This window comes from Nycticebus coucang, chromosome 2 (genome assembly GCF_027406575.1).
Source record: "Nycticebus coucang isolate mNycCou1 chromosome 2, mNycCou1.pri, whole genome shotgun sequence".
Lineage (NCBI taxonomy): Eukaryota > Metazoa > Chordata > Mammalia > Primates > Lorisidae > Nycticebus > Nycticebus coucang.
This window is the reverse complement of record NC_069781.1, coordinates 14,088,167-14,114,733: the sequence shown is the minus strand read 5'-3', so window position 1 is coordinate 14,114,733 and position 26,567 is coordinate 14,088,167. Positions and strand designations below refer to the sequence as shown.

Below are 26,567 nucleotides of genomic sequence, written 5' to 3'. Positions count from 1 at the left end.
TATAAAGTATTTTGGAACTTTCCATAATCCTCTCAATTCTTAATCTAATTTTCTAATCTGCATGCCTGTTTTAAAATGTAGTTGTCATTTTTAGCTTCTATTGTTTTTTTTGTGTGTGTGTTTGTTTGTGTTTTGAGACAGAGCCTCAAGCTGTCACCCTAGGTACTAGAGTGCTGTGGCATCACAGCTCACAGCAACCTTCAACTCCTGGGCTCAAGTGATTCTCCTGCCTCTGCCTCCCAAGTAGCTGGGACTACAGGCACCTGCCACAATGCCCAGCTATTTTTTGGTTGCAGCCGTCATTGTTGTTTGGCGAGCCCAGGCTGGATTCGAACCCACCAGCTCAGGTGTATGTGGCTGGCACCTTAGCTGCTTGAGCCACAGGTGCCCAGCCAACTTCCACTGTTTTATAGAATCCCTAGAATAAATTCATGGGAATCATCGGATTGTTTTCCAATGTTGGTAATTAAGAATAAAGCTAGTATGAACATTTGAGTACAAGTCTTTGTATGCATTTATATTTTCATTTTTCTTGAGTAAATACCTAGAAGTAGCATCATTGGATTGTATGGTAAGTGTATGTTTAATGTTATAAAAAACTGCCAAACTTTCCCCACCAACAAGGTATAAAGAGTTACAATTGTTTCTTATACCTGTGCCAATGCCTGGTATCTTATGTCTTCTTAATTTAAGCATTTGGTAGGTATGTATTGGGATCTCATTGTGGTTTTAATTTTCTTTCCCTGATGACTTACAATGTTTACATCTTTTAAAGTGCTTATTTGCCATATGTTATATCTTCTTTAGTGAAATATTTATTTTATCTTTTAGTCTGTTTAACCTATTTAACCCCTCCACTTTTTTTATTGGTTATTTGTCTCTTTATAAGTTTTAAGAGTTATGTATTCTGAATTGTCTTGATCTATGGGTTATCTTTTCATGTTATTAATAGTGGCTTTTGAATAGCAAAATTTTATTTTTTTTTCTATTTTTTTTTTTTTTTTTAGATTAGTCAAGTATAGTAATGAGAAGGGAGGAAAGAGTAGAACAAGGAGTTCAATCTGTAACTAACCAAATAATCAAATGAGATAACTTGATTGTTATCTCTACCTTTGGACTAGCCTAAATGTAGGATTTTTAAATTTTGAGGAAGTGTCCAGTTTATAATTTTTTTATTTATGATTCATGACCCATAGGGACCACTGTAGATAGCTCTGCAACTCTCTCTTTGTTCAGTTTATTCCTCTCCAATAACAATTCTAGCCACCTTGCCCTCCTGGATACATGGAGAGACCCCAGTTCCAGCTCTGATTTAGGTCCCTCTTCATGTGCTATACCCTAGAAGTGGGCACTGTGGAACTAGCTGCTATGTGTCACCTTGAATTTTTTCCTTTTGTCAGAGATTACCACAGTCCTGAGTTAGCTGTAACTGTTATTAAAACTGTGTTAATAACTAGTAATAGTATATGCGAGTAAAGCAGTTTGGGAATATCTTTAAAAACATAGTTTGCTGGTTAAGAAAGTAATACTGCTAGACCTGGGAACATGATTACCTGAAAGACTAGAAAATTCCTGGACCAGAGAACAGCATCACTGTCATTTTTCCTCTTAAAACTATCTTAAAACTTGGGCGGCGCCTGTGGCTCAGCGGGTAGGGCGCCGGTCCCATATGCCAGAGGTGGCGGGTTCAAACCCAGCCCCGGCCAAAAAAAAACCACAAAAAAAAAAAAAAAAAAACTATCTTAAAACTTAAGATAGTCGGTCTCTTGGATGATATGCTGATTATGATGTTATTTTCACCAAGAAAAATCAACTCTATTGTCCTAGTTATGAAGACAATACATTGTTAAAGTAGAAGGTCATATTTCTGTGTGCCAGCTGTTTAGTGTGTGAACAAATAAAATTTAACAAGGGGACAGTATTGGAAATAACTGGGTAGCTGATGTGTTTTACGAAAGATTGCTAACATTGTCGACATTTGTTCAGTTTTAGTTAACTCATAGGAAAGGAAACAGTTTTTGTCCATTGGAAAAAACAAAGGATATTTTCCCCTAGTCTATTTGAATCCTTGGCATTTGGTGGTCTTGTTTAATATTGGGTAGATTATTGTGTGCATTCTTGTGCCATTTATGCTTAAGATAAACCCCCATTAAGAAACTTCTTTCCACTGGAGAACTGGCATGTGGGCTTCATGCCAAAGATCAATTGAAGCAGAAATTTTTGTGTCCAGTTTTTCTAACAGGAGCACTTTATTTACCTCCTTTTGAGATTAGGTTCAGTATTTTTCTATGGGAAATTTGTTTTGAATAGCACATTTTCACTCTTAACCAAAGAAGGGTCACCAGGTGTGCTTCTTTGCAACAGGGATAGGGTATAACATGGAGGGTATAGAGTGGAAAAGTTGCTTTTCCTCATCTTTTTTTCTCTTTGCATTTGCTTTTGCTTGAGTGGTTGGTACCTGAAGAGGCAGTAATTGTGGCCTTGCATATGTGCATGTATGTCCTTGTAACATTTTAAAGCACGTAAATGAGAAGACCTTGTTGCCTAAACCTGAACAAACATTTACATGAGTCTTTTTCCTTATGTTTCCACAGGAGTCTCCCCAGGACAGTGCTATTACCCGAGATATTAACAGGACGTTCCCAGCCCATGACTACTTTAAGGACACCGGAGGAGATGGGCAAGATTCTTTATATAAAATATGCAAGGTACTTCATGTAAAAACATTTTAAAGACACAAGATTTTGTAAATTCAAAGGTAACAGCACAATCTTAAACTCATTAAAGAGCAAGAAATCATTACAAGGGTGGCGCCTGTGGCTCAGTCGGTAAGGTGCCGGCCCCATATACCGAGGGTGGCGGATTCAAACCTAGCCCCGGCCAAACTGCAACCAAAAATAGCCGGGCGTTGTGGTGGGCGCCTGTAGTCCCAGCTACTCGGGAGGCTGAGGCAAGAGAATCGCTTAAGCCCAGAAGTTGGAGGTTGCTATGAGCTGTGTGAGGCCACGGCACTCTACCGAGGGCCATAAAGTAAGACTCTGTCTCTACAAAAAAAAAAGGAAATCATTACAAACAAAATGGTAGGGTTTCTTTTTCCTTTTTAATCAGGATTTTCAGATGACAGTCCCCTGGCTCCACATTTAGTCTTAAAAAATTTTTTTTTTATGTTAAGAGCCTTTAAGACTTGTAACATTGCAAACTCCCTCTACAGTGGGAAGTGTTGTCACCCATCTAGGTGGGCTTATGACTCCACAGCACAAAAAATGGTGAGAAATACTGATTTCTGTCAAAAGGTCTGTATCTGAATACTGTAAAGGAAATGATAGCCTGTTCAATTTCAGTAATCCACCTTAGAGTGGATTTTGGTACATCAGAACTACGAGCCTATCAAACAAGAAGAACTTAGGACCAGTTTTCCAAGCTTCATCTCTCTTCAGAACTGGTCTTCAGCCTTTCCTTCCCAAAATTAATAAAGTACTTATTTAACATCTGCTATGTAAGAAGTATAGACACAACATGAAGTGTGTCCTTAAGGAGCTCATATATAACATTTGAGAAAGAAAAACATCTAGTTTTAGGACAGGTTAGCAATAAAGGATAGGTTTATGATGAATTGGATGATGTAAACTATAAGGGCAGTTAGCGTTTAGAGAAATATTTCTTAAGTTTTATTTTAATTTTTCCGAGACCACCAGATGCGAAGGGTTCAAATTAGAGCTTGCAAAGCTATGATTTCTATTGTAATCTTCCTCTTTTAGCTACTTGCCAGTTTTATTTCCCAATTAAGTAGTCACTCCTACCATCTTTCACCTTATTACAAAATTTCTCAGAAGGAAACCCTGCATTCACTGCCTCTGGTCCCTCAAAAGTAAAATTTAAGTAAAGATTTTGCAGCTCTCTCTTCTCTTGACGTTTCACTTTCCCAGTTATGCTGTAAGTCTCTCATGACTTCTTCAAGTCTTCATTATTTTATCTTAGTCCATCCGGCCCTAGAACAGCAGCCTTCCCCCTCAGCTGGTAGTTCTTCTAGCTCTACACCGTCTCTGTGCATGATCCCTTCTATGCCCAAAGCTCCAGCTATCACTACTACACACATGTTCCCAAATCTACATTAATTCAGAGTCTTCAGTTTCCAGCTGCCAATTAGTCTCCACGTCAAGGTCTGTCAAGTACATCAAACAAAACAGGTCTGAAAATAGAATTCATTTAAAAACATGTTTTATCATGAAAATTTTCAAACATACACAAAAGTTGATTAGTGTAATGAATTTGTATCATTCAGTATCTATCAACGTACTGTCATAATTGCTTCATTTGTCCTTTTTTGTCTCTTTCCTGAAGTACTTCAAAGCAAATATTAGACTTCATGGTCCTAAATTTGTCACTGTGCATCTCTAAAAAGTAAAATTATTACCCATTTATACCATCTAAGTGCCTCTCCACGTCCAGATTTCCTTAAATGTCTTCACACAGTTGGTTATAATCAGGATCCAACAAGATCCACTTTACATGCAGTTGTTGTATCTTTTTTAATTAAAAACAGCCCTCCTTTTCTCCCATGCCGTTTGTCCTCCTGAAGATGTAATTATTTCTGTCTGTTTTCTTGTCCTTTCTTTGTCCAGGTTGAGTTAGGTATGATTGATGTCTCTTATAGCTGCATTTCTCTCTTTGCTGCCCTGTACAGGCCAGTATCTTGTTGCTGGCACTTTTACAAAACCTGCCTTGATAGTCTCCCTGCCTTTGAGTTCTAGCCTGTTCATTTTTCGTTGCATGTTTATCCCAGAATGGGATCATTTCAGTGGCCTTCACAAAAACCTTTAGTGCTGCTTTATAACCCATAGAATGAAATGAAACCTCCTTAGTTCGTCTTGTGGTTCTAAATTCCTTAGCCTTGAAGATATTTTATGGATATCTTCAATGCTGGAAGGTGTGGATGGATGGATGGAAACTTTATAATTTCATACATAGCTCTATGCCTAGACTAGTTGGGCTTCAAGCTAAGGAATTTAGAACCACAGGACAAACTAAGGAGCTTTCACTGAAGATATTTTATAATATGTCTTAGCCTACCCCTTGCTGCTTCTTCCCCAAATATTTTAGGCTTTAGCCACATTGAAATTCTTACTGTGCTTTAGTTGATTTATTTGTCTGACTTCCCCACCAGACTATGATATTTCCAAGGACAAGAATCATTTCTTATGTATGGTACCATCTGTATCACTTGGCATAGTGCTTAGCCTGTAGTATGAGCTGGTTAAATGATGATGAACCTAAGTGTCCATCAACAGATAAGTGGATAAAGAAATTGTGGTACTTCCTATTAAAATACCAACATCGTACTTTCAAGATTTGGAAAAAATGATTCTGCATTTTGTATGGAACCAGAAAAAAACCAGTATAGCTAAGGTAGTTCTTAGTAATAAAAACAAAGCTGGGGGCATCAGCATACCAGATTTTAGTCTGTACTACAAAGCCATAGTGGTCAAGACAGCATGGTACTGGCACAAAAATAGAGACATAGACACTTGGAATCGAATAGAAAACCAGGAAATGAAACTAACATCTTACAACCACCTAACCTTTGATAAACCAAACAAGAACATACCTTGGGGGAAAGACTCCCTATTCAATAAATGGTGTTGGGAGAACTGGATATCCACATGTAAAAGACTGAAACTGGACCCACACCTTTCCCCACTCACAAAAATTGATTCAAGATGGACAAAGGACTTAAATTTAAGGCATGAAACAATAAAAATCCTCATCGAAAGCATAGGAAAAACACTTGAAGATACTGACCTGGGGAAACACTTCATGAAGAATACTGCCATGGCAATTGCAACAACAACAAAAATAAACAAATGGAACTTCATTAAACTGAAAAGCTTCTGTACAGCTAAGGAGACAACAACCAAAGCAAAGAGACAACCTACACAATGGGAAAGGATATTTACATATTTTCTTTTTTTTTTTTTTTGTTTTTTTTTTTTTTTTTTGTAGAGACAGAGTCTCACTGTACCGCCCTCGGGTAGAGTGCCGTGGCGTCACACGGCTCACAGCAACCTCTAACTCTTGGGCTTCCGCGATTCTCCTGCCTCAGCCTCCCGAGCAGCTGGGACTACAGGCACCCGCCACAACGCCCGGCTATTTTTTTGTTGCAGTTTTGGCCGGGGCTGGGTTTGAACCCGCCACCCTCGGCATATGGGGCCGGCGCCCTACTCACTGAGCTACTGGCGCCGCCCGATATTTACATATTTTCAATCAGACAAAAGCTTGATAACTAGGATCTGTAGAGAACTCTAATCCACATGAAAAATGCCAACAATCCCATATATCAATGGGCAAGAGACATGAATAGAACCTTCTCTAAAGAAGACAGACGAATGGCTAACAAACATCTGAAAAAATGTTCATCATCCCTATATATTAGAAAAATGCAAATCAAAACCACCCTGAGAAATCATCTAACCCCAGTGAGAATGGCCCACATCACAAAATCTCAAAATTGCAGATGCTGGCGTGGATGTGGAGAGAAGGGAACACTTTTACACTGCTGGTAGGACTGCAAACTAATACAACCTTTTTGGAAGGAAGTATGGAAAAACCTCAAAGCACTCAAGCTAGACCTCCCATTTGATCGTGCAATTCCATTACTGGGCATCTACCCAAAAGGGAAAAAATCCTTTTATCATAAGGACACTTGCACTAGACTGTTTATTGCAGCTCAATTTACAATCACCAAAATGTGGAAACAGCCTAAATGCCCACCAACCCAGGAATGGATTAACAAACTGTGGTTTATGTACACCATGGAATACTATTCAGCCATTAAAAAAAATAGAGACTTTACCATCCTTTGTATTAACCTGGATGGAAGTGGAAGACATTATTCTTAGTAAAGCATCACAAGAATGGAGAAGCATGAATCCTATGTACTCAATTTTGATGAGGACAATTAAGGTCATGTTGGGGAAAGGAAGAGCAGAGAGAGGGAAGGAGTGGGGGGGTGGGGTCTTGGTGTGTGCCACACCTTTTGGGGCAAGACACGATTGCAAGAGGGACTTTGCCTAACAAATGCAATCAGTGTAACCTGGCTTATTGTACCCTCAATGAATCCCCAACAATTAAAAAAAAAAAAAGAAATTGTGGTACATATACATAATGGAATATTATATATAGCCATTAAAAGAATGAAACCCTGCCATTCGTGACAATATAGATGGAACTGGAGAACATTATGTTAAGTGAAATAAGCCAAGCACAAAAATACCGATCTTACATGTTCTCACTGATATGTGGGAGCTAAATATTAAAACAATTGATCTCACGAAGACAGAGTAAAGTGACAGTTACCAGAGGCTGGGGCAGGTACAGGAGGAAGGAGAGCAAACTGGGGATATTTAATGAATGCAAAAATATAGGTAGATAGAATGAACAATATGTGATAGCACAACAAAGTGACTAGAATCAACAATAAGTTACGGTATATTTTAAAATAACTAGAAATGTTGAATTAGAATGTTCCTAACACAAAGAAATGATAAATGCCTATAGTGATGGATACCCTAGTTACCCTGATTTGATTAATGCACATTGTATGCCTATATCAAAACATCACCTATATCCTACAAGTATATATAACTATTATGTACCCATAATAATTAAAAGTAAACAATTTTCTAAACATAAAAAGCATTGATGAATCAGTAAAATGCCTTCCTCATGTTTCATTAGTCAGTATGAATCCTATACTCTAAATATATCATGTAAATCATGACTGTATGCATTCCTTTAAGATCTTACGTCAACCAGAAAACTATTCTCCACCTGTAGAAATGCAATACATTTTCATCCTACTACATAATTTGTTAGGCTATGTGCTGAACACTTTAAATGAAAGGACTGAATGAGAATAATGTATCAACTCTATGATACTAATACTATGTTTCTTCTCATCTCTTACAAATGAAAAACATAAGTGACCTGCCCAAGATTTAGACCTAGATATTAGCAGTTGTGGGATCTAAGCCCAAATGCAACTAACTCTAAAACCTCTTTGTTCTTTTCTAACTAATAAACTATTCCTGGATACCTTCAAAGACAATGCCAAACTGCTTTCCAAAGAACTGTGTTGCCATATATTATTACTTATTTATAACACAATCTTCACAACATTGGCATTAACATTTGTTAAGGTTTATTAATTTGATAGGTGGGAAGTGGTGCCTCATTCTGTTGCTAACAGGTTACTTTCAAAGTCCTCTTTGCACATCCAGTCTTTGCACATCCAGTTTATCATCCTGTAGGTCTCTAATCAGATAAGCTGTGATGAAATCAGGGGGTATAAAAAGATTACATTAAATTCCACCTGAACTTATGAAAGCATGATTATAATATATGTATTTTTAAAAGCTATAGTTCACCAAAGGCTTTCATTATCTGATAAGCATTGGCATCACCTTTTGCTAAGAGATAAATAATAAACATACCCAATTCTAAATTTCTTTCCTAGGACTCAGAAGAACTTTGGCACCTCCCCCCCCAAAAAAAGGAGTTTCACTAGAAATAAATTTGTCAAATAGGAAATAGCATCTTAGATCTGTAAGAATTTCCCTTTCTACCATAGTTTATGTGAAAACTACAAATATTAATCATAAAAATAGAACTCTAAAAAAGAACTAAAGAATCCAAGAGTTAATCATAAGGAATGTTATATGTGAGTATTCTATTCAAGATAATATTTAGAGGAGATGGTTAGTAATCATTTGCTGCCAAGAAAAATAAAAAGAATTCCAGAGGAATCCACAAGAGGTTTCAGAATAATACTCTTATCAAAAAAGTTATTACTGGTATTGTGGAAAAAATTATATTTTGGTGTCTTTGCCAAGATAGTTTTTCCCAGAAAGAAAAATGAATAATATTAACAGTGTTTAGTAAGTGCATGCTACATGTGAGGCAGTGGCTAAGTTGTAAAAGACATCACCTTACTTCTCAAGAAGCTCACAATCCGATAGAGAAGACAAACAGTTAAAATGCATTGTGGTAAGTGCTGTGATAACCTTGCATATGTAGCAGGTACCACAGAAGCACAGAAAAGAGAAGGATTATTGTGGGGTATTTAGAATAAGATTGGGGCCAGAAGGAAGAATGTGTTTTTAGGGCAAGTAAGAGGGAAAAGGATATCTCAAGCAAAAGGAACACCATGGGCAACAACAATTAAATGAGGCCAACACTTCTCTCCAATCTCAATAATAGAATTGTAAAGAAAAAATTGAGATTGGAGAGAAGTGTTGTCCTCATTCATTGTCCATCAGAATGGACAATGGGGTGTGGGTTACACCCTGCAGGGTCTTATATTCAAGGTCCTGTAGGGCCACCCAGCCCCCCAAGTGACTATGTTCATTTACATCCCTATGGGTTTCTTTTCCAGGCTTACTCTGTGTATGATGAAGAGATTGGCTATTGCCAGGGCCAGTCGTTTCTTGCTGCTGTGCTGCTTCTCCACGTGAGTAATTAGGGCTCTGTCATGACTTGCACATGGCCTGCCTCACCTTATTACTGGCCTTAGGCTCGGGCATGGTTTTATATTGGGTTTAGCCGGACTCTTAGACAGGAGTTTTAACTCTTATGTCTGGGTAATTTTTTCCTTCAGTTAACTTAATGTCATTATGGAAGAGAAACATGATGAGAATAAATGGCAGTGTTGAAAACTAGTACAAGGATAAACTTCCTCTTTCTTACTAGGCTGATTGAATACACTTCAGTGTTGGTTGGACCCTTGGGGATATTATCTTCCCCAAAGTAGCCAGTGTCATTAATGTTTGTTTTGGTACCAATTAAAATGTTCTGCATTGCTGTTTTTGTCTCTCTCTGCGTCTTTTTCTCTTTTCTTAACACACATACATGCACACAGACACATATTTTACTTTTTACTCCAGAAAGTGTTTTGAAATTATTTTTGGAAAGTAAGTAGCAAACATCAAGATATTTCACTCCTAAATACTTGAGCATGTACCTTCTAAGGACAGGGACATTCTACAACATAACCATAGTATCTCAATCACATCCAAGAAATTCCACATTGATTCAGCAATGTCTGATACACAATGCACATTCAGTTTTCCCCCAGTTATTTACTTCACAGAGTCCTTTATAGCTTTTTTTCTAGTCAAGACTTTTCTTTGTTTAAGACAAGAGTTTCAATCCATTGCCCTGGGTAGAGTGCAGTGGCATCATAGCTCACAGCAACCTCCAACTCCTGGGCTTTAGCAGTCCTTTGTCTTAGCCTCCTAAGGCAATCTGTCACAATGCTTGGCTAATTGTTCTATTTTTAGAAGAAATGGGGTCTTGCTCTTGCTCAGGCTGGTATCCAATGCCTGAACTCAAGCGATCCACATATCTCTGCCTTCCAGAGTGCTAGGATTATAGACGTGAGCCACCACATCTGACCATTTATTTTTTTAAATCTAAATTATCTTCTTGCCTTTTTTGTGTTCTGTGCCATTGATTGTTTTGAAAAATTCAGGCAAATTGTCATGTAAAATGTCCCACATTCTTGGTTTGTTTCATCATTTTTGCATGATTCAATTTAAAATGCTTGCCAAGACTACCACACAGGTGATAATCAGCAAAGTTACTGAGTTTGTTATGGTCTTTACTATGCTGGATATCAGCTGAGAACAAGTAGACATAGTCCCAATCCTTATGGATGTGGACCTAGTAAATTTAGCAACTTTTAAATAACTATATGAGGCTGGGCACTATGGCTCATGCCTATAATCATAGCACTCCGTTTCAAACAAAGAAAAAAAAAAGACTAGTGTGACTAGAGCATCCTGAGGGACTAAGCAATGGAGATTAGGGGAGGAAACAAGCGACAGCCATGGAGGTAGGTCATTGAGTCTAGATACTGCTTCTGTAAGCAATGGGAAGCTTGTGAAGGGTAGTAAGCCATTTTGTGTAGTTACAATACACATTGTACATCCCTTATGTGAAATGCTTTGGAGCAGCAGTGTTTTTGACAGTATTTTTTCCATATCTTGGAATAGTTGTGTTATACCATTTGAGCCTCCCAGCTCTGAAAATCCAAAATGTTCCAATGAGCATTTCCTTTGAGCATCAGGTCTGACCCCAAAAGGTTCAGATTTTGGAGCATTTCAGATTTTCAGATTTGGGATACTCAACCTATACAAGTAAAACAAAAACTACTGACCAGGCACAGTGGCTCATGCCTATAATCATAGCACTCCGTTTCAAACAAAGAAAAAAAAAAGACTAGTGTGACTAGAGCATCCTGAGGGACTAAGCAATGGAGATTAGGGGAGGAAACAAGCGACAGCCATGGAGGTAGGTCATTGAGTCTAGATACTGCTTCTGTAAGCAATGGGAAGCTTGTGAAGGGTAGTAAGCCATTTTGTGTAGTTACAATACACATTGTACATCCCTTATGTGAAATGCTTTGGAGCAGCAGTGTTTTTGACAGTATTTTTTCCATATCTTGGAATAGTTGTGTTATACCATTTGAGCCTCCCAGCTCTGAAAATCCAAAATGTTCCAATGAGCATTTCCTTTGAGCATCAGGTCTGACCCCAAAAGGTTCAGATTTTGGAGCATTTCAGATTTTCAGATTTGGGATACTCAACCTATACAAGTAAAACAAAAACTACTGACCAGGCACAGTGGCTCATACCTATAATCCTAGCAGTCTGAAAGGCCTAGGCAGATGGATTGCTTTAGCTTAGGAGTTCAAGACCAGTCTGAGCAAGAGGCAGACCCCATCTCTACTAAAATAGAAAAACTAGGCAGGCATGGCAGTGATGCCTGAATCCAGCTACTTGGGAGACTAAAGCAAGAGGATCCAAGTGTTTTGAGGTTGCTATGAGCTATGATGATGTTACCAAAGAGGGTCCAGCCTCCTGTCACTGTCCAGCCAATATGCAGAGATGGTTAATAGGTCCAACTAACTTTAGTGTCAGAAGGCCAGTGTTTCTAGAGAATAGTGAGAGTAACCTTTTCATGACTGTTCTTTTCTTCCATTTCCAAAACCACAGTTTAATACATAAAAGTTAAAACTAAAAAACTTACAAACCCTTATTTTAAACAACAGTATAATTACTTATTTTAAATAATAGTAATCGCCATGACCTATAATAAACAATAATTGACATAACCCATGACCCATACAACAGCATTCCAATTCAGAAGTTAATCCCCTAAGTCAATCATCCTAAACTACTCAAATATACACCGTCAGGTTAAAGCTGAATTTACAAAACAAAAATGGGAGACATGAGGTAAAGGTCTTATAGGGTGACTGACTGCCTCTTATTCTCACTATGTGCTCTCAGTGATGCCACAACATTCAGAGTGACCAGGGTGATAGAGCAACAGTTTTTTGATAGAGTGATTGTTTATTAGAAGATGGAAACACTTCCGGGTGGCGCCTGTGGCTCAGTGAGTAGGGCGCCAGCTCCATATACCGAGGGTGATGGGTTCAAGCCCAGCCCCGGCCAAACTGCAACAAAAAAATAGCCGGGCGTTGTGGCGGGCACCTGTAGTCCCAGCTGCTCGGGAGGCTGAGGCGAGAGAATCGCGGAAGCCCAAGAGCTGGAGGTTGCTGTGAGCCGTGTGACGCCAAGGCACTCTACCCTCGGGCAGCACAGTGAGACCCTGTCTCTACAAAAACAAAAAAAAAAAAGATGGAAACACTTCCAATACAATGGAAGGGGTCTCGGAGGCTTCACTACTTTGGTTTCTTTTTTGACTGTGAACTTAGGTTGTTAGTATTGGTAGTCATGTGAAAATATGATAAAGCTCTAACATTAATAAAGTGGTCAAATTGTTATTTGTTTAATCATCATTTGTATATCAAAGTCTCGCAACCTTGTGTGGTTTGTCTTCATTCTTACCCTTAGCTAATAGACATTTATCGTCATTTGAGGATCATAACCACTTGAAAATGAGTTTCTCAACAAATCCTCGATGTCTTGTTTTGAATTCTGTGCTGCTTGCCCATAGTGTTAAGATAAATGCTTGTTTCTTGAGTGAGGAGAGATGGGCTGCCTAGGGTTAGAATCACCACTGTGGATCAGGCAAATTCTCCCTCCTGGTGACAAAGTGAAGTTGCTGTCCATGACAAAGCCTCAAAGATCTGATCTGTGCCCCAGATCCCCTTACTTTTCCGGTAATAATCTGGAAAAGAGCTGTGCTTTTCTCATTTATTACTTAATCTGATTTGCTTTTGAGCTCTGCTTTATTCTCAGTGATTTCTGTGTTCCTCAGCCCACCTCTATCATCTGGGTCCATGGAAGCCTGCCCACCTTCTTCACTGTTCTGAAGGACTGCTACGCTCACACCAAGCTTTAAATAACATTTCCAGGGCATTTCTTTTTCCTTTTTTAAAAAGTAGACTTCTTGCCAGGTTCTCAGGGAAATGTTTTTCCCTAAAGCTGTGGAAGATATAGATATTATTAAAAATGGGTACCACTTGTTAATAGAAATAAAGGGGGTTTTAGCATTATTGCAAGCATCTTAAGCATTACTGCAAGCTTAAAGTTTGTAAGGTTCTTTTATAACAAGTTATGTTTTTAACACCAACAAGGAAGAAAAATAATTGTACTGGAATGAATATTATCTAAGGGAGGTAAAGTGGTTAACACAGGTTTCTCCCACACTGTGTATGTATCGTTCTGTTCCTGCTTAACTGAAATTCTATTCTCTCTTCAAAGCCTACTCCTGACTTCCTCAGGCAGACAAAAACTTCCTATTCTTTACTATTACTGATCTTTCCACCTAATTCATATTACATTTATTATAAAGTTTGTCCATAAAGTTTGTGTGCAGTTTAAAACAGTATGCCATTTCAATTTGCATACAAACTTTATGGACACCCTGTATAATAGTTGTCTGGGAGACTCCTGAGGGCAAGCACACACAGAGTAGACATCATTAATTATTTCTTGGCTGAGTAAATCAATGTTTCAAAACATAACTTTAACCTGAGTTTTTGCATAGCACTAAATTTTCTGGTAAAACAATAAAAAGACAAATTTTATTTCCCGTATGAACATACAGATTTAGCATACTTACGTATGTCTTGTGATTCCCCTGCTCCACCTCTCCCTGCCCTTGCTTGTCTGTTACAGATGCCGGAAGAACAGGCCTTCAGTGTGCTCGTCAAGATTATGTTTGACTATGGACTCAGGGAACTTTTCAAGCAAAACTTTGAAGATCTGCATTGCAAATTTTACCAGTTGGAGCGCCTCATGCAGGTAAAAAGAGAAATTATCTTATGTTTGACTGAAGGGTCCAGGTTAAGGGAGAGCTAGATTGATAAAATGATGTCAGGGAGCACCTTAGCCATCCAGGGTTAAGAATAGGTTTTATTTTTATCATTTCTCACTATGTGATGAAAATGCCAGGATTAACAAAATGTGAACTTGATGGGTGTGAGCTGATAAACATTCAAAAGATCAGATAGATGACTTTGTACTGGCCTTTTACACAGCAAACTCAATTTAGAAGTATTCACCAATGTTCTGAATCTGACTGGTTAGGTTTCTCATAGCATAAGTGAAACAAACTTTCCCAACATTTTGGGAAACTTAGAATGAAAGTCGGCTTCCCAAATACTTGTCACGATTTTGGGGATTCCTCTTTCTTTAGAGCTAGCCTGCAATCTGGAAAAGAGAGCCACTTGCCATCTGGAAAAGAAATGTTAAGTGTTCTTCTGAACACTTTGGAGATTTTTAGAAAAACATATGTATATGACTTTTGTGGCCCATTGCTGGTAGGTTTGTGAACCTCCTGAGTGGGAGTTGGGCAGATGCCTATGTGCCCGAACTAATTCGTTTGCTGTTTCAGGAATACATTCCTGACCTGTATAACCACTTCCTGGATATAAGCCTTGAAGCACACATGTATGCCTCCCAGTGGTTTCTTACACTATTTACTGCAAAATTCCCTCTCTACATGGTCTTTCATATCATCGACCTGCTTTTATGTGAGGTATGTATCAGTGGTTATACCACTTTGACTTTTGTTCGTAATTTACATTTTGTGTCAGCTCTGTCAAAGCAGAATTTACTCTTCTCAGTTATTTTCTTTCGTTGCTGGGAAATCCAGGCTTAAATTACTCTTCCTTGGGCTAAAGCTGCGGATCACATTTGTTAAAGGTACATTCTGCTATGCAATAATACTATATTAGATACTTATGTAAGTATTAGGTTTATTTGTATTTAATAAACCCAAAATAGCAATGACTAAATAAAATAAAAGTATATTTCTCTCTCTCATGTAAAAGAAGTCAGAAGGTTTGCAGTAGCCAGCCTTCCCTGAATGTGGCTCTTATCCTTATGGTGGATTAGAATTCCCACCATGATATCTGTATTCAACCCAGTAGGGTTAGGAGAAGGGAGAAGATGCATCCTCTTGATTGATTGACTGACAAGAATCTTACTCTGTTACCTGAGTCTAGCATGCCATGGTGTCAGCCGAGCTCATAGCAACTTTGAACTCCTAGGTTCAAGCTATCCTCCTACGTCAGCTTCCTGAGTAGCTGGAACTAAAGGCACCCACCACAATGCCCAGCTAATTTTCCATTTTTAGTAGCAGTGGGGTCTTGCTCTTGCTCAGTCTGGTCGCAACTTTCTGAGCTCAAGCAATTGACCAACCTCGGCCTCCTAGAGTGCTGGGATTACAGGCATGAGCCACCATGCCCAGCCTATATCTTCTTTTTTTTTTTTTTTAAATAGACTTCCTAGAAGTTCTACCCAGCATTTTTACTTATTGTCTAGGTCTTAGTTATGTGACCATATCTAGCTACAAGGGAGATTTTGTTTTTTAAGATGGACAGGATTAAAAATTAGGATTTTGTTACTAATAAGAAAATAGATATTGGAGTAAACAAAAGTCATTTTGCAGTAGCAGAGGTAGGGGAGCAGTATATAATTAAGAAAAACAATTAATTATAAAAATAATATATGTTTATTAAACTGCAGAAAACAATAAGCAAAAAGAATTTTAAATACTTCTAGTACTACTCCCTAAATTTTAACTACTTTTAAACAGTTTGGTATATATTCTTTCAGCTTTTGTTTGTGTTCACATGTGTATGTATAATTTCTATTTGAAATATTGTATGTTTATATTTAAAAATAGATTGTGCTATATATACTTTTTGTTATCTTTTTTATTTTATATACCTGAACATACACATTTATACTTTTCTTCTTTCTATTGTAATTATCCCATACCTAAAACACACAGAAATTCTTAAAGAATTTGTATCTACCACCCAGCTTGAGATACTCTAAGAAATAGTAGAAGAAATAAACATTATCAAATATTATAATTGTTCTTACTTGCTGCCAGGTATGCCATTATTTAAATATGCTTTAATTTATGTAACAAATTTCTAATCTCAAACCTTTAAATTTTATCTAGTTTTTCAGTATTAGAAGCAACCATCTGTTAAATAGTTACTAAGTCCTAGGTGTTACGCTAATGAATTCACATAAACTTTGCGAGCAATTATCTCAGAAAACCCTTGGGAAATTGTTATTTATAGAAACTGAGGTCCAGAAACTTTAAGAGTTTAACTTAGTCAGCAGAGGTTCGCGCCTCCCTTGTTTGTCCTTTGCTCCCAGGATTCCCAACTGATGAGATGAAGGAGGGCAAATTAGAGGGATTCCTGAGCAGACTCACTGCTGGGATTCTGGGTTTATGGACAGATTCTGGGCTTGCTGTCCACGGATTGGGACAGTATAAGATAACAGAAGAGTCCACCAGGAGTCATTTACTCATAGACCACAAATTTATATTTTGGTTTGGAAGCATGGAATACTTTGAAGAAGCATGGAATCCTTTTCTTTTGTTGATTGTGAGAATGGGGCAAGAGAAGCTCTTCTTTCAGAAAAATGAGAAACTAGAGACCTACTTTCAGGGGCTTTTGAGTGATGGCCCTATAATTTTTATTTTCTAGGACCATTCTGAGATAATGCATTTTATCCTTAAGTTTTCACAACTCCTCTAAAAATGTGGGGTATTCAGAGGACAAATAGCATAATAATCTGGATATAAACACTGAAAATGTTCTTTTTTTCTTTTCTCTTTTAGGGAATAAGTGTTATTTTTAATGTCGCCCTTGGATTATTAAAGGTACTTGTTTATTTATAAGCTGAGTTAGCTGGCATTCCCTGTTCAGCCCTTGCAAATACCTCGATCTTAGTCTCAATTCTAAGCAGTCACTACACTCTTTTGTTGTTCCAGACAGTGGATATGTGCAGGTAGCTCTGACAAAAGATAAGAAATGTCTTTTGGGGATTATGAAAATGGTGTGATTTTGAAATGCTTCTTATACAGCTCATAGTAAACGTTTTTTCTATATGTGGTTGTGTTGTCTTACTTTCTTTAAGACTTCCAAGGATGACCTGCTGTTGACAGACTTTGAAGGTGCCTTGAAGTTCTTCAGGGTTCAGCTTCCTAAGAGATACCGCTCAGAAGAAAATGCAAAAAAACTAATGGAATTAGCTTGCAACATGAAGGTAAAATGATTTTTGCATTAATTCAACTATACTCTTGTTCAGAGTATAGTTAATCCCTATTTCTCATCAAGTATTAGTGTTTATAATACATACATAATCATGGTAATAATGATTTTCTTCTGTATTATGTAATTTTTACCTTTATTTCCCTAAATACTTTTCATGTATATTATATCCTATGAATTAAGTCTCATTGCCCTCCTTTCCCCTAAACTCTAGTATAATCACATCCCCATTTTGAAGATAAACCAAAACACAAAGAGGCTACAGCCCTCTAGTCGTCACATAGCTAGTTAGCGGCAGAGCCCATAGTTCATGATTTCCCCTGTGCTGACCTTTAGCTTTCAGCATTTGTTATTATGGTCAGAAACTCCTTAAAATGAAACTACTAATGCTGAAGAAAACCCATTCAATTTTATCATTTCAGATGCCATTTATAATTTGTGCAGTTCTTTTAAAGTAAAAGATACAGGGTCTCTGTGTGTCCGTGTTATGATAAGTCATCTTTTTATTTGTTTTTTTTTTTTTTTTTTTTTTTGTAGAGACAGAGTCTCACTGTACCGCCCTCGGGTAGAGTGCTGTGGTGTCACACGGCTCACAGCAACCTCTAACTCTTGGGCTTACGCGATTCTCTTGCCTCAGCCTCCTGAGCAGCTGGGACTACAGGCGACCGCCACAACGCCCGGCTATTTTTCTGTTGCAGTTTGGCTAGGGCTGGGTCCGAACCCGCCACCCTTGGCATATGGGGCCGGCGTCCTACTAACTGAGCCACAGGCGCCGCCCGATAAGTCATATTTTTAAAGAGGTGGAAAAGGATAACCTTTACTATGTACGAAATAGAGCAGCAACTTGGAATGAGAGAGATCTGAATTCAAAGTTACTTCGCCTGTTTAAGCCTTAATTTCCTCATCTATTAAATAATAAAGGACTTCTGATTTTGGTTATATGTCAGACTAAACTCAGACTGCCCTTCCTTTTAACACTTAAAGAAGCTAAATTAAATATAACCTGAGAAATGTTTAAATACCTACAAAAACTAAAAAGGGGAATGGATGATACTGAAACAAAAGTAGCTCAGAGCTAGGGTGTATAAACCAATACATCACTTCCCAGGGGAATATGGAACCATGTGTAGGTTTAATGCTCACACAGACATAGTGGACATGGTATATACAGTGCTTAACATAGTACCTAGTAATTAGTAAGGCTTGGATGGCTACTACTATAATTATTTCCTTGCTGGTTTTTCTTTTTTTGTTTTTGGAGACAGAGTCTCACCGTGTCATCTTCAGTAGAGTGTCATGGTGTCACAGCTCACAGCAACCTCAAACTCTTGGGCTTAAGCAATTCTCTTACCTCAGCCTCCCAAGTAGCTGGGACTACAGGCTCCTACCACAATGCCTGGCTATTTTTTATTGCAGTTGTCATTGTTTAGCTCCCCCAGGCTAGGTTTGAACCTGCCAGCCTCTATGTATATAGCTGGCACCATAACCACTGTGCTACAGGCACCAAGCCTCCTCTCTGGTTTTTTCAAATACATATCAAACATTTTCCAGTAATATTTTCAAAGAGAATGAGTTTGCACTGAGCATAAAACTGTCTTCTGAGATTCTTTTGAGTCATTTTTCCCATCTCCACCTGGTTCAGGATACAAGAGAGATGTTCATGGTTTCATTTCTCTCCAAAATCTGCTCCTTTAGCATTGGTGGCTCAGTGGTAGAATTCTTGCCTGCCAAAATCTGCTCCTTTCTCAGTGTTTCTGTTTCAGTTAGTGGTACCTGGTTGGTCAGTACAAATCATTGCTGTCATCCTTGACTCCTCTTTTTCTCACACTGTACAACTCCCATCTTCACTCCCCAAAACTAAGCATGTGGTCCAAATATGTCCTGGCTCTGATCACCACTCTCTTCACTAAAACCCCAGCTAACCATCATCATCATTCTCTGTTTCTCCAGTGGACCCCCTCCCAGGCTTTCCCCAATCCCTTCTCTCCCTTGTCTAAAACTCCACTGGCTTATCTCACCAAAAAAAAACAACAACAACAACTCAAGAGTTTTTGCCATGGCCAATAATGCCTGGGACAGTCGTATACATGTATGATCCACCACAAGGCCTGGACCTCATGACTTCGTCGATCTCATCTCCTCCTGCTCTTTTCACTGCAGACACCCTGGTGCTGTTCTGAGACTTGCCAAACATTTTGCTCCCTCAGGCCTTTGCACTGCCTCGTTTCTCAGCCGTGGCTCCACTGTGAACCATACCCAGTCTTTGGCTCAATTATCACAGAAGCCTTCCTCTCTAATTACAGTATATAAAGTAGCAGCTCCCCACAACCTTTAATGCCCCTATCACCTTACCCTGTCTTATTTACCCCCACTGGACTGGAGGCTCTGCAACAAGAGAAATACCAGTTGAGTCAGTACATAATAAATATACTGCTAAGTTTCTACTAAGTGATTTACAAAGAACAGTTAACATTGATTTGGGCAAAGATTAAAAATAGTTTCCAGCCAGAGTTTTTACCTTTTAGATTTGGGCAAGTGTATCCTGAACCTTGCATTCTTTGGCCCGTGTGAGGTAGGAGTGTCTCAGTCAACACAGGGAGTACACATGATGGTCTGTGGTTCTGGACTCCCCTTTAGACATGGAAAAGGGAGTTCATGGTGTATGTAGGTTTAGAAGCAAACTTTTGAATTTTTGAATGGAATTTACAAAGAAACCTTGCTCTGCAACTCAATGAAATTCTTTTTCATTATTTTTTAATTGTTTTAAAATTGTGGAATTATCCGGTTGCATAGTTGACTCTTGAATAACAGAGTTTGAACTGCACAAGTCCACTTTTATACATGGATTTTGTTCAGTAACAGTTGTACTAAGTATGCCTGCCTCTCCTCCCTTCCCTTCCACCTCCTCCACTCTTCTGCCTCTGCCTGCCCTGAGGTAACAAGACCAACCCCTCCTCTACCTCCTCTTCCTCTTCCTTTTCTGCCGGCTCAACATGAAGATGACAAGGAAGAAGACCTTTATAATGATCCAATTTCACTTAACAAATAGTAAATATAATTTCTCTTTGTGATTTTGTTACTAACATTTTCTTTTCTCTAACTTACTTTTATATATAATGTATATGTAGCATATAAACTATGTGTATTTTGTTGGTAAGGCTATTTATATTATTTGGAAGGCTTCCAGTCAACAGTTAGTAATTAAGTTTGGGGGAGTCAAAAGTTATACATGGATTTTCACCTACACTGGTTGTCAGCACTTGAACCCTTGTATTGTTCAAGAGTTACCTGTACTTCCTGAATAAGGTAGGACTTGGCAGTGCTTTGCCTCGCATACCAGTCTGGGAAACACCTAGCTACTTACATTGTCATTGTTGGATTTTAACTTTCTAATATTATTGTAATTTCTAGTATTTGTATAGTTCTTACGGGTATCTTATTTATGAGGTACATAGGGCAAATCAAGTGTAGCAACTGAGGCTTATAGAAGTGTGGTGACTTGTGTACAAGTGGTACCAGCTGTATAGTGACAGGAACCCTAATAGATCTTAGGCCTTCTCCCTCCACATTACCAATGCTTTCCACTCTATTCCACTACATCTTATTGTAAAAATGCAACAAAAATTAAATTTGTTGGGAGGAGGGGGAGGAGAAGGAAGGAAGAGGATTAGTGTGTTCTTATCTAATGGACACAATGTAAGGGTATCTGGGACATCTCCTGGGTGAGGGGTACAAAGACAACAGGGACCTTATGTAACACAAGCAAACATTGTAACCTAATCGTTTATATCCTCATATTAATCTGAAATCAAAAAAAAAAAAAAAAAGAATTTGGTGTAGCAGTATCTGAATTGGCCCCAAGATGGGTAGGTGTATGGCTTGTAAAGGTTCACTGTCTCCTCTGTGCCGATGGGTCTTTATTTCCTCTACATTATCTTTCTCTGTCTTTCTCCCTACTTGCCTCTCTCTGCTGCTGCTTTTTTTTTTTTTGTAGAGACAGAGTCTCACTTTATGGCCCTCGGTAGAGTGCCGTGGCATCACACAGCTCACAGCAACCTCCAACTCCTGGGCTTAAGCGATTCTCTTGCCTCAGCCTCCCAAGTAGCTGGGACTACAGGCGCCCGCCACAACGCCCGGCTAATTTTTTGGTTGCAGTTCAGCCGGGGCCAGGTTTGAACCTGCCACCCTCGGCATATGGGGCTGGCGCCCTACCGACTGAGCCACAGGTGCTGCCCTCTCTGCTGCTTCTTTTAGGCCTTTTGCTTTTCCTCTTCTCTCTCTTTCTCTGTAAAGTGAACTTATTATGGGGCTGAAATAGTGTCTGATTTCTTGATGAGTTTATTACCTTTTCTTAATTTAAAACTTAACAACATATATCAAAACTCAGATGTTCATTGAATTCCTCCTCCTATATGGGGCAGTGACCTGAAATAGATTATTTCCACTTCTGATGCAAGATCTAAAAGGAATTCCACTCTAAATAGATTATTCCAGGAGCTCATGAATGGTCCCGAGAGCTCCCACAATCTTTTCATACTCCTAACTGTGCAACGTAGACGTAGTCTTTAAAAGGGGAAATTAAAAAAGAAATTCTTTGGTCTTTTAAATTTTTGATTCAAGAAATAAGAGAGGGAAACCATTTCTTTATGTCTCATTGCAGGAGTTTTTGAGAACAAGTCAGATATGTGAGGCTAGTTTAGAAGAAACGGGAGCCATGCTATAAGACATGAGCTTCTTAGATCAAACTTAAAGACTTGGCCATTTTGCTACAGAATCCTGCTTAAGGTGAAATCTGATTTCTGGACTATTGCTTCATCAGAATTTTTTATTTCAAACATAAAATGAACATGCCAGATTATTTCAAACTACTTGAAAGAAAAGATATTATTATACAAAAACCAAATAGTAATATCTACAAATTAATATAAATGTATCCATTTGCTATTCGGAGAAATAAAACTCTTTGACATTTGGAACTATTTGCCCCTGGCAGATAGTTTCATTCATGATCTGAAACCAACAGTAATTTGAATTTCATTCCTTTTTCAAATCTCTTGTGCAGTTAATATGCATAAGAATTTAAGCTCTGGGAGAGCAGTGAGCTCATCGGTCTTGTTCGTTGGTGCATTCACAGAGTCTTACAAAAATCCCTCACATGATGGAATAATCTTCAGTGACAGTATGAGGTTATTTTAGAGATGTATGTAGTGAAACTTAGAGAACTAAAGTAAATTCTCTAAGGTTAGTAAGTGATAAGAGTAGGATTTAGATCCCAGGAGTTTCAGACTCTGAAATCAGTTCTCATGATCATTATACTGTACTGTAAATGAGGGTTTGAATGAACGGGATAAGAGTCACTTATGTATTGGCCCCTTTTGGTGTTGTTAGTCATGTAATAATGGGTAACTCAGTCTATATGTCAGAGTTGAAATTTACCCTCTTTACCCTGTAGCTAAGTTCAGCTTTCCTTACAACTAGATTAAACCATAGTGGGGTTTTTTGTTGTTTGTTTGTTTTGTAGAGACCCCATATACTGAGGGCGATGGGTTCAAACCCGGCCCCGGCCAAACTGCAACAAAAAAGTAGCTGGCTGTTGTGGCATGCGCCTGTAGTCCCAGCTACTTGGGAGGCTGAGGCAAGAGAACCATACTTTTATTTCTTTGCTTGTTCCTACCTTTTAGCAGGCCCAGGCTGGGTTCGAACCTGCCACCCTCAGGGCATGTGGCTGGCGCTGTAACCACTGTGCTATGAGCGCCGAGCTGTTCCTACCTTTTCTTTTAGAATTATGCCAGCTGTCAAAAGGGAGTGGATACCACTTTCTTATTTTAAGCTGGTCTCCCTTGGTCTTTACTTGCTTGGGTTCTGTGCTACTAATTTGCTTCTGTGTTTTAGGAAAACACTTTGATGACAGAAGTAGAATGCCTAATTCTATTTGGTGATTTTTGAAGGAATTTTGAGTATGAACTATTTAAACAAATTAAATTTAAAAGCTCAGAAATTAAATAGAATGTTTCCTTCAAATGATCAAGAGTACAGTCTTGGAGTCCCACAGACCTTGGCTCTTACACCACACTATTGTAGTGAGAAAAAAATAAGATGATGTCTTTAAAGTATTAGCCTGGGCAGCATCGAGAGATCCTATCTCCTAAAAAAAAAGAAAGAAAGAAAAGAAAGAAAAAGAGAAAGAAAAAAATTAGCTGGGTGGATGTAGTGACACATGCCTACAGTTTCATCTACTTAGGAGTCTGTGGCAGTAGAACATGAACTTGGAACCAAGTTCAAGGCTGCAGTGAGCTATGACCGTGCCACTGTTCTCCAGCCTGGGCAGTAGAGTAAGACTCTTAAATAAAGTAGCTGTTGGTTACATTCTCTTTTGGCCTGCCCTGTTACAACCACCAGAATACCTTCCTTAAGTCAGTTCAAGTTATCAAACATTTCTAGTTTTTTTTATGTGCCAAGAACTATGCTGAGTACAGAGCAGGCTACAGAAACCAATAAGCAGTAAGAATCACTCCATATTTGCATTCTTGTGCTGATTTTGCCACACAAGTTCTTGACTTTGGACAAGTCACTTTATCCAGGTCTCAATTTCTCATCAGTAAAATAAGGGAAATGGTCTCTGCTCTGCCCATCTCAGAAAGTTGTTTTAGGATTAAATAAAATAGTAGGTATTTGGAAGTATCTTATCTTGAAAGTCCTATGTAAATTTTAGGTTCTTTCAATGAGTAATGGAAAACACAGTCCCTATCCTATGCATTCTTAAACAGACATGGACATGTCTAAATAAAGATACCTTTATTTAGCTTCCTATTAATCATATTACACAAAGCAGTGAGGACTTTGGAGTCAGGATCTATTTAATCTATCAGACCTCTTCTTACCCCCCTCTCTCCCCCCGCCACCAATTCACCCACTTACCCAGACAGCACGTTTCAATCTCACTCTGCAGAGCTACTAACATTCAACCTCCCACCTTCTCTAGACGCTCTAAAACTCCAGCCCAGCGGGGATTCTGATTTTTGCATCTCTTTTTGAAGCCAGATTCGGAAATCAGCTCCTCGTCCAAAGGAAGCCTATTTTATGCTTTTCTGTGTTAAGTAGCCTCTGTTTAAAAGGCTCATTGCTTACAGCATGTGTTCAGAGGGCAGCTCTGTCTCTTGTTTAAAGACAAGATGCCAGAACACAGCAACAAGTAATAACTACCATTTATTGAAAAGACCTCACTGTGTGTGGTACTCTTTGGGGCACTTCATATACATTTTATATCATTTCATCACCATAACAGTCATCTTTGTAAAAGACTGTTATGAGTTTTACAGATGAGGAAGCTGAGATTTAGAAGGATGAGGCAGCTTGCCCTTGTGACATAGTAAGTAATTGCAGGGCCAGAGCCTTGGTCCGTAGCCTGCAAAGCCCAAGCTCTTAGATAGCAGCCACGCCATCTCACCTCCTATCCAGGTCAGCTGCCAGTCTCTCTCTTTCTTCCTCTGTGTGGGGCTGCTCCAGAGGCTGATTAGAAACCAGCATCCCCAGCCCAGGTTGCATAGATTTTAAGAAAGCACATTATCTAGTTCATGACAGATTAATGATGAATGACCAAAGGAGAGGTGTTTTGGACTACATCTATACTTCTAGCAAAATATCAAACAGGCATGTATCAAGTTTCTGCCTTTGCTCTAATTCAAAGTTTCTTAACTTGGGACCATGGATGGGCCCCCTGAAATGCTATGTAGGGTATTCTGTTGTGGGCGCAGAGGAAAATTAGCTTCTGTACTCTTTTTATGGAAGAGAAACTCAAGAAACCTTTAAAGTGGTGCTGTCCCTAAACAATTACAGGAATCAATGTGCAAATTCACAATTACAATGATAGGGAATTAACCTCAGTGCCCATCAGATGATGAGTATATAAAGAAAATGTGGCATAAAATATACACCAATGGAATACTATTCAGCCATGAAAAGGAAAGAAATAATGTCATTTGAAGCAACTTGGAAGGAATTGCATAACATTATCCTAAGTGAATTATCTCAGGAATGGAAAAACAAGCACCACATGTTCTCACTAATAAGTGAGCGCTAAACAGTGGGTACATGTGGTTGTAAAGTGTATTATAGGACATTGGAAACCAAGAAGAGGGGAGGGCAGAAGAGAGGTGAGGGATAAAAACTTACCTGTCAGGTACACTGTACACTGATAAGCACACTAAAAGCCCTGACATCAGCATTATACGGTTTACCCATGTAAGAATAATACTGGTACCCACTAATACTTTAAATAAAATTTAAGAAAAAGAAAGAAAAGAAATAACCTGGCTATGGTGCAATGGATAGTGCACTGGACTTCTAGTGACGAAAAGAAATAACCTGGATTCCTCACACTAGGTGACATCACACCAGCCCTGACCACCCTCCTGGACTTTTGTGCAAAAGAGAAACTTTGTTGTCTTTAAAAAAAAAAAAAAAAAAGGCCACTGTTCTAATTGTAGTGTGGCATAAAATTGATTTTACCTAAATTACAGATCCAGTCTTACCCTAGAAATTTGTTGGGGTTCTCTTCCCCTTGAAAGTTCATTTAGGCCGGGCCTGGTGGCTCACGCCTGTAGTCCCAGCGCTGTGGGAGGCCGAGGCGGGTGGATTGCCTGAGCTCAGAGGTTCGAGACCTCTATGTAACAGCATGTGAGCCAGAGTAAGACCCCGTCTCTACTAACATCAAAACTAGCCAGACGTTGTGGTGGGCGTCTGTAATCCCCCCTACTGGGGAGTCAAGGGGACAGAGCATCGCCAGAGAAAGAACATCTAAGAAGAAAGAAAATGAACAAAAAAAAAAAAAAAGTACTTCAAATGAAAAATGAACAAGCAAGCTGAAATTAAAAATAAAAAAAAATTTAAAAAAAAAAAAGAAAGTTCATTTAAACAGAACAAGGAAAGAATTTCAAATTTAATCTTTTTTGAGGGCAAAAATACCTCTGTGTGCTGGGCACCCATAGCTCAGTTGGTTGAGCGCTGGCCCAGTGTACTA

The 26,567-nt window shown here is 38.7% G+C and overlaps 2 protein-coding genes across 7 annotated transcripts in view; one reads left to right on the top strand and one right to left on the bottom strand.

Moving 5' to 3' along the window:
• Positions 1–26,567, bottom strand: part of STRBP (spermatid perinuclear RNA binding protein) — a 211,782-nt gene that overhangs the window by 1,732 nt on the left and 183,483 nt on the right. The gene's annotated exons all lie outside the window — the stretch shown is intronic.
• The window catches only part of RABGAP1 (RAB GTPase activating protein 1), a 186,033-nt gene that overhangs the window by 137,208 nt on the left and 22,258 nt on the right, over positions 1–26,567 (top strand). For all 6 annotated transcript variants that reach the window (XM_053562974.1, XM_053562983.1, XM_053562964.1 and 3 more), the window contains 6 exons: positions 2,595–2,708; positions 9,431–9,505; positions 14,145–14,270; positions 14,863–15,006; positions 17,116–17,157; positions 17,415–17,543. In XM_053562974.1, coding sequence (XP_053418949.1) covers positions 2,595–2,708; positions 9,431–9,505; positions 14,145–14,270; positions 14,863–15,006; positions 17,116–17,157; positions 17,415–17,543 — 630 coding nt within the window. The remainder of the gene's footprint in view (positions 1–2,594; positions 2,709–9,430; positions 9,506–14,144; positions 14,271–14,862; positions 15,007–17,115; positions 17,158–17,414; positions 17,544–26,567) is intronic.